The sequence below is a fragment of the Leopardus geoffroyi genome, chromosome C2 (genome assembly GCF_018350155.1).
Source record: "Leopardus geoffroyi isolate Oge1 chromosome C2, O.geoffroyi_Oge1_pat1.0, whole genome shotgun sequence".
Taxonomy (NCBI): Eukaryota; Metazoa; Chordata; class Mammalia; order Carnivora; family Felidae; genus Leopardus; species Leopardus geoffroyi.
In genome coordinates this window covers 81,071,713-81,085,112 of record NC_059333.1, presented here as the reverse complement: position 1 = coordinate 81,085,112, position 13,400 = coordinate 81,071,713, and the positions used below count along the sequence as shown (strand labels likewise).

Here is a 13,400-nt window from a genome sequence, read left to right as displayed (position 1 = left end):
CAGAGAGGTTTTATAGCTTACCCAGCATCACACACTAAGAGTAACAGGGCAGGTTTGAACTTCAGATCTGACTCCAAATTAACAGCTGTTTAATCCTTCCATCTTATTCAGAATTCAGTTCCTTTTATGGTATTAGGAGTTTAACGTGTTACCTCCCTTAAATAATGCAGCTGCATTCTACTGAGGACGTTGGGGACATAATCTGAACAGGGGAGCAATGGGGAGATTTCTGGCGGCGATTGGCAGGCAGAGGAAGGAAACCTGCTTTACTTCCAATCCCACCCACACACCAAGGTAAACAGTGCCTATGCACCAAAACACACTCTGCCTCCATTACTACTAGAAAAATCCAGATTTTGTGCAGATCACAAGTCCACCCACCCACCAGTGGCATGTCTCAACTTTCTGTCCCCAGGACCCACTAATCATTTACAGCCTGTTGGCAGGTATTTTAACCAGGGGTCAAGGTGACTCTCCCCGGTTACACAACAGAAATACATAAACACTTTGTTTAATCAATTGTGTGTGCATGTGTATGTATCTTCAGAAAGTCTGTATAAAATTCTCTGCTGGGACATACTGTAGCAAGGGATGGTTTCCACGTTTTAACAAGATGAGAGCCTTCACCGCAGCCCTGCTTCTCATCCCCTTCTTCACGCTGCAGAATTCCTGCGCTCTGCGTCCCACAGACTGCGACGCTACTGAGCCCTTGGCCAGGAAAGTGTTAGACCTGATCAATAGAGGACGGTGGAAAGGCTACCTTTTCCAGTTGCTGCGGGTCGCTGATGCCCATTTGGACAAAGTGGTGAGGAACTGCCTGTGGTAGAGCTGAGCTGGGAGACCAGGCCCCAGGGGCAAATGTGGTGTTGGGCCCCACCCTTACTGCCTTGCACAATGAAACGGCTCTGGGTAGGGTTTCTGGTTTCGTTTCTGCTGCTCCTCTACACTGTTGGGGTTTTTTTGGGGGGAGGAGGGGTGCCTTCAAACTAACATTTGCTATTAATATCTCCTTAATTATGAATCAGTCTGTAGGTACTTATAAGCATGTATGCTGAGCCAACTCAAACAGTAAGTACCAGGAGAGAAGAATTAGAATAAGGTGTCAGCAGGACCCTCAAGGAAATAATCATCAGCTCACGTACACACACAGGCAAACTGCGTTAAGACGGGACACATTCTAGCAATCAAGTGGTATAGACGCAGAAGTAACCTAATGGAAGGAGAGCTTTTAAAATTGGTTGGGAGAAGGATGTAGACAGGGAATGAGGAAGGAGAGTGTCAGGGAATAATTGAATGCAGCGGGAATGGAATGTTCTGGAAGTTTTTTGTGGGCTTTGGAGCAGTTAGCAGGTCTGAAGACTGACTGTAGGCTTATCGTGAAGCAAAGAGAGCCTACTGTTTTCACTTAATAAGATTATATGCTTGTTTGGCGTGGATCTGAGGCCTTGAAAGAGATTAACGGAAGGAGGGCTCTCTCCCCACCCCACCCCACCCCCAAAAAACCTACCCTTTGGTGAAACCACTGAAATCTAGGAGGACAGACTATGGGGCCCCACAGAAGCAGAGAAATTTCCACTTGTTGCTGGTATGAGAGGCACCACAGGTTGCAGAGAACAAGAGGGGTTTCAGGAATGTAGGGTCCAACCGGCAATTTAGTGACCGTGAGTCCCGTTCCAGGCTCTCTGTGACACATGCAGGCACAGGACAAATTGGCACAGTACTGCCTCTGAGTGACGGCAGGAGGGTGTGTGGGTGGGTGAGGAAGGGGGGGGGCGGTGTGCCTAGGGAGATGGACACAGGAGACATGAACTAGGAAGCCATTTGTGCTCAGGAAAGAGGCAATGAGGACCAGCCCCAGGCAATGGACATCAGAGCAGGGAGAATGAAGAAAAGACATGAGACATTTCAAAGAAAGGCCGTTGAACACCTGGCTCCTGGAAAGTAAAAGCAAAGGAAAGAAATCAAGGTCACCCTCACATTTCTAAGCCAGGGACTACGGCAATAAGTCATTAATGATGCCTCAGACAACAGGCAGGGGAAGTTGAGAGAGAGAGACAGCTTGTAGGAGAAGACAGTGTGTTTAAGCTTTGGGCAGGTTGAAATCAAGGCAAAACAATCCAAGTTCAGGAATAGAGCTGGGCAAGAGGACACAACTGCATATACAGATCGGAGGCTGTCATCACTTATAATTCTGGGCCTGCACCTTCAACACCTCCACCCAAACCCACACTGCTGCTCAGTGGTTGCTTTTTAAAGCTCGTGGGCAGAAGCAACATCATGACCAGTGAAAAAGAACATTTGGAAGTAACTCTTTGAAGCTATTTATTCAAAAGAAGTAGATCAAATGACACAAAGGTAGGACATCTGTGATGATTTGGAGAGAAGCAGGAATTCTCTTTAAGAAATAAAGAGATTGCGGGTCGCCTGGGTGGCTCAGTCGGTTGAGCGTCCGACTTCAGCTCAGGTCATGATCTCGCGGTTCGTGAGTTCGAGCCCCGCGTCGGGCTCTGTGCTGACAGCTCAGAGCCTGGAGCCTGCTTCGGATTCTGTGTCTCCCTCTCTCTCTGCCCCTTCCCCGCTCATGCTCTGTCTCTCTCTGTCTCTTAAAGATGAATAAATGTTAAAAAATAAAAAGAAATAAAGAGATTGCTTTTATTGAAAAAGCACTAGGCTCCCACATGCTACTCACATGTTGTTCTTCTGGTATTCCTCAGGAATCTGCAGCTGTCTATTATTTAGTCTTAGATGTGAAAGAATCAGACTGCCCAGTCCTATCCAGGAAACACTGGGATGACTGTGACCCAGCTCTTTCTAAGCGTTTATCTGAGATTGTAAGTAAACAGGGTACTTTGAACTTGTATCATTCTAGACTTCTGTCTATTCTGTTTACTCAGGGCAGCAGCATGCCTGCGCTAACAGAGTGAACAAAGAAGGGCAGATCCTGCCTCTTGACTCGAGAAGACTATGTTGACCTTGAGTAAAGTCTCTTGAGAGTCATTCCTGGGATTCCCAGTTCAGGCTGAGTCACTGGGGATTGTGGTCCCTTGGGATAACATGCCCAGCTGTGAGACCTTGGGAAAATCACCTCAAGTGTCTAGACTTTTGCCTCCTCAGCTGTAAAATAACAGGAGGGGTTTGGGGTACCTGGACTTTAAGGGTTCAGGCCCTGAGAGTCCGTGTGTCTGAGAACATACGAACCTGTGACTGTGCCCTATGAAGACTGGCCTCGTTGGCAGGAATAGCCATAGGGAGTAAGTGTAGTTGCCTTGAGGAACAGGGTCTCGTTCTCCATATTGCACGTGGGTACTCAGATGCCAGGTTCTCCGCCACAGGAAGAGAGCAAGAAGATGAATAAGCACGTATATCAAATTTCAGTTCTAGAAAATAAGACGTTTACCTACCGAGGAGTTTTAGCACTGTTTTCCCTTGAAAATGTTTGGGATATGGCCATGATCTGTTTAAACAGTTTCTCCCTGGCTCTCGTGAGGGTTTTGGATGTATATAGCACCCAGCCCACAGAAACAGACTAAGAAAATACAGGTTTTGAGAGAGGACTTGGTGAGAGAAAACCAAGGTGGATTCTCAGTGGATAGTAGGAGTATGTGACATCACTTTTTGTCCCCTCACATTCAACCCGACAAAGGCAGTGTGTGATGACATAATTCCCTCTTTCTTACAGGTGGTCGGACAGTGTAAGGTAATAGCTACATATTTGAATGAATCTCAGGATCTTAGACTGAATGATTTTAACTGCACCACAAGTTCTGGTATGGTCATATGTTCAAATGCTAATTAATTCTAAATTAATATAGAATTCAATCATACTGTGGTATTCACCATATAATACTAAGATGCACATATCAGGAATGGCCCCTGCCCTCAGAAAATCAATTATTATTTGCTCTCTGTGGAAGGAAAAGCAGAGGGTTTTCTTCTGTTATTGGTATACCTTCCTTTAAAGAAATTCAATGTATAAGATTTTCAACATGATTCAATATACAAAAATTCAACAGTCAAGCAACCCCTTTAAGAGGTCACCTTGAAGAAAGGGTGATCTGTATCTTCTCTCTCTGGGCAAAAACTGTGTTAATGATGCCTCTCCCTCCTGGGCAAGACAGGAGGAGTTTAGTGAAATATGAACACTTTGTGAGTGATGGGAGAGGTGTCTGAATGGAGTCACAACAGAGACATAAGCATCAGAAGGATCAGCCCTGCTGTTGATGGGCTGATTTGATCTTGAGCAAATTACTTTGCTTCTCCAACCCTCAATGTACCCATCTGTAAAACGGAAGCTATTGTTTCTCTTGCTAACGTGCTTATACATATGAAGTCCCAGTATGGACATTGCTATTTCCAACCCTCTGGTAATGGAAAGTTGCCATCTTCTTTCTCCAGTCTCTTCGGCACTGGCCAATACCAAAGACAGCCCTGTACTCTTTGACTTCTTTGAGGACACTCAGCCTTATAGAGACCAAGCCAACAAAGCCTTTGAGAAGTACAAAAGAGAGAATGGAGATTTTGCCTTTTTCAGAGTGGACCGAGTGGAGAGAGTTGTCAGAGCGGTGAGTGTCCCCTCACGTCAGCTAGCGTCTGAGGGCCCAGCTCCGGCCTGGCAGGCGCAGACCCAGCGGCCCTGGCCCTCTCCACTGGCCTCACATGTCGCGCTACTTTCAAACTGAGGTCCCTGTAGCAGCCTCCGTAGGCAAGAGATACCAAAGACACTGCTTTCCTGCGGTTCTTTTAATTTTGGGGGTTGTGGGGAGTATGAATAGCTACTGAATGGAATGGAAGGAATGGAAGGAATATAGCACAATTACTAAAGGGAATGTCTTGGATCCGTATACATTGGGAAGAATTTCTAAGGGGAAAAGCAAGTTAGAGACAACACTTAGACTCTGAGCCCATTTATGTTAGATATATGGGTACATGTGCGACATATTTAGGAAAAGGCTACGAGAAACCCCTCAAATAGGTGGTAGTGGTACCTTTGGGAAGAAGAGATCGGGTACAGGAAAGGTGATTTTTCACTATGCTTGATTATGTCTATATTATTTTCCCTTTTCAATGAAACAGTATTTTTTGAGAGAGAGAGAGAGAGAGAGACTGAGAGAAAGAGAGAGAGAGAGAGAGAGAGAGAGAAAGCAAACCCATGCTTGCTCACACTTTAGCAGGGAAGGGGCAGAGGGAGAGGGGGCAAGAGAATCTTAAGCAGGCTCCACACCCAGCTTGAAGCTCAATCTCATGAGATCATAACCTGAGCCTGAAATCAAGAGTTGGACACCCAACCAATTGAGCCACTCAGGTGCCCCTTTAAAAATATATTTTATTGGGGCGCCTGGGTGGCTCAGTCGGTTAAGCATCTGACTTCGGCTCAGGTCATGATCTCACAGTTCGTGAGTTCGAGCCCCGCGTCAGTCTCTGTGCTGACAGCTCAGAGCCTGGAGCCTGCTTCACATTCTGTGTCTCCCTTTCTCTCTTCCCCTTCCCTGCTCATGCTGTGTCTCTCTCTGTCTCAAAAATAAATAAACATTAAAAAAATTTTTTTTAATAAAAATATATTTTATTTGTGATAAATTTTTTTAAAGGCAGTGGTCATAAGAAAAATAGCACATGTTGGTGATTTTGAATCCCCACAGTGCTTTATAGCATATTGGATAGCAGGTATCTACTGCTTTTTTTTTTTTTTCTTTTTTAATGTTTATGTTCCTGAAACTGCTTTGATCCAATTTGTTCTAGAGAGGAGGGGAAAGAACCAATTACTACGTGGACTTCTCTGTGAGGAACTGCTCCAGTAGCCGCCATTTTCCCAGGCACTATAATGTGAGTATAATAAATGTCTGTGAAATACTAGGTAACATTTAGAGACCACCTACTATGTGCCAGGAACCTGCCCAAGTGCTTTACACATATGTTATTAACCCCCCAACCACTCAATAAGGTAGGTCTTATTTTTATCTCTGACTTAGAGATGGAGAAACTGAGGCACAGACGAGTTGAGTGAATCATGAGACTGTGATTTTACAATATACACCATGCTTAAACTTAACACTGAGGTTTTTTCTAACCCGTTAGGATTAAAGACTTAGCTAAAACTAATAACCGGCTTATATTAAGAGCCTACACATCAGTGGGTGCCTGTGTTCTCTTCATCTCATTTATTCCTCACAGTGGCCCCATGTGACAAATGTGGAGGTAACTGAGGATCAGCAAAGTAAGTGTCTTGCCCAGTGTTCATAACCAAGCTGAGATTAGAATCCAGTTCTCCTAAGGCTCAATGCAGTGGGCTTTTTTCTCCTAATCACTTATAAATGGATACCCCTGTATCTGCTGAAATATCTTATTAATAATACTCAGCATTGGGGCGCCTGGGTGGCGCAGTCGGTGAAGCGTCCGACTTCAGCCAGGTCACGATCTCGCGGTCCGTGAGTTCGAGCCCCGCGTCGGGCTCTGGGCTGATGGCTCAGAGCCTGGAGCCTGTTTCCGATTCTGTGTCTCCCTCTCTCTCTCTGCCCCTCCCCCGTTCATGCTCTGTCTCTCTCTGTCTCAAAAATAAATAAACGATGAAAAAAAAATTAAAAAAAAAAATAATACTCAGCATTTGTGTGTAGTTTACATGCATACTATTGCTTCATTGGATCCCTGTAACAACCCTGCTGAGGAGAAGCAAATGCCTGCCTCCATTTCCCTGGGACAGAACAGCCTAGAAGCTTAACCACTTTTTTTTTTAATTTTTTTTAAAGTTTTTATTTATTTTTGACAGAGAGAGAGACAGAGCATGAGTGGGGGAGGGGCAGAGAGAGAGGGAGACACAGAATCCAAAGCAGGCTCCAGGCTCCGAGCTGTCAGCACAGAGCCTGAGGCGGGGCTCGAACTCACGAACCGTTGAGATCATGACTTGAGCCGAAGTCGGAGGCTCAACAGACTGAGCCACCCAGGCACCCCTAGAAGGTTAACCACTTAACCTCAGGGCACTTAGCTAGAAAATGTTAGGACACAGGATTTTAACAACGGCCTTCTGATTTCAAGGCCAGGATAATCCTGAGGTTTAACAACAGGCTCTCTAGGGTCAAAAGCAAGGAAGCATTCATTCATTAGTTCCTTTTCTGGCTGTTCAACATTCCTGCCTGAATCAGTTCTAGAATCTTGCTTAGTGGCCACCAGAAAAGACACCTCCCTCTCCCACTCCCTTCTTCAACAAATTCTTAATAATCTTGGTGTGGGTGATGCCATGCAGAAACATGGCAGCTGGAAAAGAGGGGTCTCAATGTTAAGTGTTTTGCAGCATAATCTCATTTAATTAAGCCCTTCCACATCTTGAAGATAGTTAGTATTGTGCCCATTTTACAAAGACTGGATTTTAGAAATTTTAAGTAATTTGCCTAAACTCACACAACTAATAAATGGTGAAGCCAGAATTAACATAGGTCTGTCTGACTGCAAAACTATTCTCAGACCTGAGTGATTATCTGTCTCTTCTAGAAAAGCATTTCTTCTTGTTCTAGTCTACCTTTGACAGCTGGGTTTAGGAGACTCTGGGGCATAGGGGTGCAAGCCAGCGGTAGCCTCTGTACTCCCAGTAAGGCCTGCGGATGGTTACTTTGACAGGGTCCCTCAAGCTATTTTCATACTGGTTCCTTCCTTTCCAATACTTTCCTTCAAGGGACTGGATAAAGTTGTATACAAATCCCTCTTCTACACCACTCTTAATTCTCTCTAGGCACAGGCAATTTGGGTCTTCGGTGCAGAAGGGTTGGCCTAAGGCAGGGCATCAATGATGTGGTTTCCTCACTGACCCCCGTGGGGAAGCTCAGCACTGGTCACCACTCAGGGAAGAAAACCACAGCAACTTGAAGTGAGACACTTTGGAACCTGCACTTTCTTCTAGGAAAGATTATTAAATAATTAGTGGAGAAATTTGATAATAGTACCCTGATTGTTCTAAAGCTCTTTGTCTTTCCCAAATGTCTGAAAGTTTACAACTATAGCTGGGAACCTTCATACCAGCTGCACAGAAATAGACACACGAATACACGCATACACACCCTAATAGGCTTCTCTCTTCTTTATAGGCCTTTGGATTCTGCAGAGCAGATTTGTCCTATGATGTAGGAGTCTCAGACTTGGAAACCCCAAATGACATTGCCATAAACTGTGAAGTCTTCAACTTGGAGGTGGGTTGCCTAAGGAGTCCTTATCAGAAGCAGGCCAGACTAAGAAATATTTTCAAACACAGAGTGTATTTTGTTGTTATAGCTCTGGGGGTGGAGGGGAGAAAGAGAAAGAGAGAGGCAGAGAGGTGAGAGGTGGCTGAAAAGAAATACAGGGAGAATAGGTCCCTGGGGAAGGGGTACTATTGCTGGTATGACACAAAAAGCATAAAAAAATTCCAAGAACTGGGGAGAGGTAAGATTCGTAAAGTAAAAATCATAACCAATTCAGTCACCCTCTAATGAATATGAAAATGGCCCTTATAGTTAAGCACCAGTGCTGAGACTTAATAATTTCTTGGGGCGCCTGGGTGGCTCAGTCGGTTAAGCGGCTGACTTTGGCTCAGGTCATGATCTCGCAGTCAGTGAGTTCGAGCCCCGCATCGGGCTCTGTGCTGACAGCTCAGAGCCTGGAGCCAGTTTCAGATTCTGTGTCTCCTTCTCTCTGACCCTCCCCCGTTCATGCTCTGTCTCTCTCTGTCTCAAAAATAAATAAACGTCAAAAAAAAAAACCTTAAAAAAATAAATAATTAAAAATAATTTCTAACTTTTATTATTAAGCATAGAGCCTAAAGAGACTGAATTAGCCTCAAACATATTATATAAAGATACATAAAGTGAGGCACAAAGCAATATTTCACATCTGTCCCAGAAAGCTTTGTTCTATATCAAGGCATTCATTACAGTGCTTTTCACATCACTAAAAACCTGAAAATAATCCAAATGTCCATATACCAGACCAAAAAACAAAATGGGGGAGGGGTGTGACAGTTTTGTCACCGTGAACATGGCTCCACAGCTTTAAAACAATTTTTTTTAATGTTTATTCTTTGAGAGAAAGAGCACGAGCAGGGGAGGGGAAGAGAGAGGGAGACACAGAATCTGAAGCAGGCTCCAGGCTCCGAGCTGTCAGCACAGAGCCTGACGTGGGGCTCAACCTCATGAACTGTGAGATCATGACCTGAGCTAAAGTCAGATGCTTAACTGACTGAGCCATCCAGGCATCGCATCCACAGATGATTTTTTTTTAATTAAAATCTGAAGAAGGAGGAGAGGGAAGAGGTGAAGTACTCATCCTTTAAGACTAAGAGATGCTTATACCATAAAGCCTCAGAACTCTGTTGAGGATATTAAGTATAAGGCACTAGTTTTCCAAATGTTGATCTACAGATGAATACCATCTAGAATATAATTTCACCATTTTATGCTGAAATGAGAAAAATGGGGATAATAAATACTGTTTCCTAATACAACATTTATTCCATCTGAAGAACCACTCTTTACTCTGAGATTATCTTTCTGACTCTTGTGTTATCAAAATATTACTATTGTGAAATAATGATGATGGTAGATGATAGTCTTTGTATTTCAAGTGTCAACTGGGGGGGATAAAAGCTTGAGAATGCTGTTTTGCTATCCTATTTTTAAAAGTGGAGTTGTGGAATACAAAAGTCTGCAGGCCCTAGGTCTAAATCAAGTTGTGCATCTAACTTCTTTTGTGTTCTGTAATAATATTCACTTTTCTGTATCCTTTAATAGGATGGTAGAAACATCAGTGGCATACAACAGTATTTCGGCCATCCCCTCCACCCTGGGGGGCATGAGCATTCTCTTGCTGGCAAGCCTCCATTTAAGCCTGATGAATTTAGAGATCACCACCATCCCCACAAGCCACATGAACTTGGATGTCTTCCTCCTCTAGAAGACAAAAATCAAACAGACAGACCACCATTTCAGGCAGAAGCCACCCAAGTTTCGCCTGTTCCAGAGTTAAAATGTCATCATCCCCATTTTGGCACCAATAGGACCCACGGACACCCTCATAATCATAGTTCCAGTAAGCACCATCCCCATGGACCCCCTCCTCATGGGCATCACCCCCATGGACACCATCCCCATGGACCCCCACCTCATGGGCATCACCCCCATGGACACCATCCACATGGACCCCCTCCTCATGGACATCACCCCCATAGACATCACCCCCATGGACACCATCCCCACGGACACCCTCCTCATGGGCATCACCCCCATAGACATCACCCCCATGGACACCATCCCCATGGACACCATCCCCATGTCCATGATTTCCTTGACCATGGACCTTGTGACCCACCACCGCATAGTGAGGATCCCCAAGATCACCATCACCACCATCATGGCCCACCATCTAGGCACTCAGAAAAAAGAAGTCCAGGTAAGAGACACTTTCCCTTCCACTGGAGACAAATTGGATATATTTACCGACTCTCTCCACTAAAGAAAGGTGAAGTTCTTCCTCTTCCGGAAGCCAATTTTCCTAGCTTCTCATTGCCAGATCATAGCAATGCTCTAAACCCAAAGATTCAGCCCTTCCCTCAGTCAGCCTCTGAATCATGCCCAGGGGTATTCAAGAGTGAGTTTTCACAAATCTTGAAGTTTTTTGCATATACGCTTCCAAAATCTGATTTCCTCAACGGGGAAAAATTAATGTTCTGAAGTAGAACCATAAATAAAAAAAATATGACCAACAATGAATGTGAAATTCAAGTTATTTTAATCTCACTTTCATACTCAGGGTAGGGCAAAATGTGGGTAGGGGAGGAGGTAGCATGAGAAGAGAGAGACAAATGGAAAGGAAAGATCTCAGTGCTACAAGTCACTGGCCCCCAAATCCTTGTAGCAAATCTCCGATCCTCTTTCTTCCCTGGACTTAATTCTTTTAATTCTAGAGTCTTTCCTCTATGAGTACTTATGCTATAGCTGGCGTTATCATAAATTCAGGTGCACAAGAAACATCACTTTATTTTCAGAACAAAGTAATTTCCATTTCATGCCACCATCCTAGTAGGCTAATTAGGAAATTTTAAAAAATGTTTATTTACTTTTGAGAGGGGTGGGGGAGGGAGAGAGAGAGAGAGAGAGAGAGAGAGAGAGAGAGAGAGAACACAGTGGGGGAGGGGCAGAAAGAGGGAGATACAGAATTTGAAACAGGCTCCAGGCTCTGAGCTGTCAGTGGAGAGCCTGACACGGGGCTTGAACTCACAAACCATGAGATCATGACCTGAGCCGAAGTCAGATACTTAACCAACAAAGCCACCCAGGCGCCCCAAAATATCACCTTATTTTCAGAACAAATTAATTTCCGTTTCAGTCTGCCATCCTAGTAGGCTAATAGGAAACTTAACCTCAGTCCCTCTTGGACTCCCCTGACCCCACTACTCTCCACACAAAGTCGTGCCACAGTTCTCAAATTTCATGTAGTGCCCAGGTGTTTGGGTGGTGGGCACAAGAAGGAGGTCTGATTCTTCATCATTGGTTCACCAGTTCTCTCCTGCTGAGGAATTCCTCCTAGCCTGTTCCCATCCCTCTCTGGGTCTAGTTTATCTCATACTGCTGTATCAAACTGAGGATATAAGGGTCTCTGCAAGACTGCTAATGAACATGACTGCCAAGAGATACTGTATGGCTGTTCTCTCCCTGGAATCTTGCTGTCTTCCAGGTTGCATGCTCAGAAAGCAGGACAGAAGTGTTCTCTGCTTCAGGAATTCCAGGGCCCTCTGTTTTTCTCCTATCTTCTCCCTGGGCTAGGGAGGCTCTAGTTTCGGGTAACTTCTCTTTATTCATTTTGGTGCCGGAGGACTCTTGTTTTCCGCACTCAAGTCCTCTTTCTTTTCCTTTCTTCCCAACTCAGGGCTCAAGCATTTAGACACAGGCTAGTAAGACTTCAGGCTTGGGGCGCCTGGGTGGCTCAGTTGGTTAAGCGTCCAACACTTGATTTCAGCTCAGGTCATGATCTCATGGTTCATGAGATCCAGCCAGCATCTGGCTCTGTGCTGACAGCATGGAGCCTGCTTGGGATTCTCTTTCTCCCTCTCTCTTTGCCCCTCTCCCCCTTAAAATAAATAAATAAACATTTAAAAAAAATAAACATATATTTTTTAAAGGGCTCTCTTCCTGACTTACTGAAGCAGTTTCAGTTGTGTAGTAATGGCAGAAGGTAGATTGGTGTGTGTGTGTTGGGGCAGGACGTGTATAGTAAAAAAACAAAACACTAAGGATGAAAGAAACATGGGTAAGTTCTTAGGTTGAGAAGAAGGAGGGGCCCACAAAGATGCTGAGGCTGGGAAAGTGAGGACATTTCTAATGGTGCACAATCCAGGAGTAGTTGGAATCTGAATTTGGAGTTGATTGGAAAGTTTCCTTAGGCTTGATGAGTAGACACCCATATCCACCACATCAGAAACAAGAAGCAAGGTGGCCACCTAGGTGCCTCAGTCAGTTGAGTGACCAACTCTTGATATTGGCTCAGGTCATGATTTCACAGTTTGTGGGATCGAGCCCCGTGTTGTCCCCTTATCCAGCTGTGTGTTGGGCTATGCTCTGCCAGTGTGGAGCCTGCTTGGGATTCTCTCCCTCCCTCTCTCTGCCCCTTTTCTGCCCATGCACTCGCTCTCTCTCAAAATAAATAAACTTTAAAAAAAGAAATAGCGGGGCGTCTGGGTGGCACAGTCCGTTGCGTGTCCTACTTTGGCTCGGGTCATGCTCTTGCAGTTCATGAGTTAGAGCCCCGCTCCGCACTCACAGCTCAGAGCCTGGAGCCTGCTTCAGATCCTGTGTCTCCCTCTCTCTCTGCCCCTCCCCTGCTTGCACTCTGTCTCCCTCTCTCTCTCAAAAATAAACATTAAAAATTTTTTAAAAAACAAGCCAGGATAGAGGACACAGGACTTCACTCAATTTATCTCTTCTTCTGCTTCTCTCCTGTCTCCTCCACCCTTGGGAGCATTCCTCTTTCCGAAACCAATGCAACTGAGTGGAGACCTGACGAGAAACCAGATAGGATGCACATATTTTATTTTAAGTTTTGCCAGTGTGCTGGTATGAGACTTATCTCCATGTGCATGGGCTCCTCAGACATGCCATGTGATTGGTAGCAACATGCTTTTTGGCAGCTAGAAGTCTTGCAAAGAAACTATTGAAAGGTATCTGTGCATTGTACTCACTGTTGCATTGTTGTTCCATGTAGTGACCTTCAGAAACAGCTTTGGGAAAGTCATTTGGGGCAGGGAATAACAGATGTGGTTGGTGTTTTCTCCTCCTCCTTCATTGCTTTCTGTTCTGCTTTGTAATACAACATTGTGCAATCACCTGGAAATGTGTTCTGTGCTCCCACGTGCTTCCTGAATGCAAACAAGCGGGCCAATAACCTCAGTG

The 13,400-nt window shown here is 44.8% G+C and overlaps 1 protein-coding gene across 1 annotated transcript; it reads left to right on the top strand.

Annotated features, from left to right (window-relative positions):
• Nucleotides 1-532: 532 nt before the first annotated feature.
• Nucleotides 533-10,720, top strand: HRG (histidine rich glycoprotein). The gene is made up of 7 exons (XM_045502653.1): nt 533-805; nt 2,715-2,831; nt 3,680-3,767; nt 4,396-4,562; nt 5,737-5,820; nt 8,070-8,171; nt 9,747-10,720. The coding sequence occupies exons 1-7, from the start codon at nt 536-538 to the stop codon at nt 10,683-10,685; spliced, it is 1,767 nt and encodes a 588-aa protein (XP_045358609.1). The 5' UTR covers nt 533-535; the 3' UTR covers nt 10,686-10,720.
• Nucleotides 10,721-13,400: the final 2,680 nt, after the last annotated feature.

Bases quoted from the DNA above. Each gene is read 5' to 3' on its own strand.
- HRG (XM_045502653.1), top strand. From the start codon at position 536: ATGTATCTTCAGAAAGTCTGTATAAAATTCTCTGCTGGGACATACTGT. The intron at 4,563-5,736 runs GTGAGTGTCCCC...AATTTGTTCTAG, and splicing joins TGGAGAGAGTTGTCAGAGCG to AGAGGAGGGGAAAGAACCAA. The intron at 5,821-8,069 runs GTGAGTATAATA...TCTTCTTTATAG, and splicing joins ATTTTCCCAGGCACTATAAT to GCCTTTGGATTCTGCAGAGC.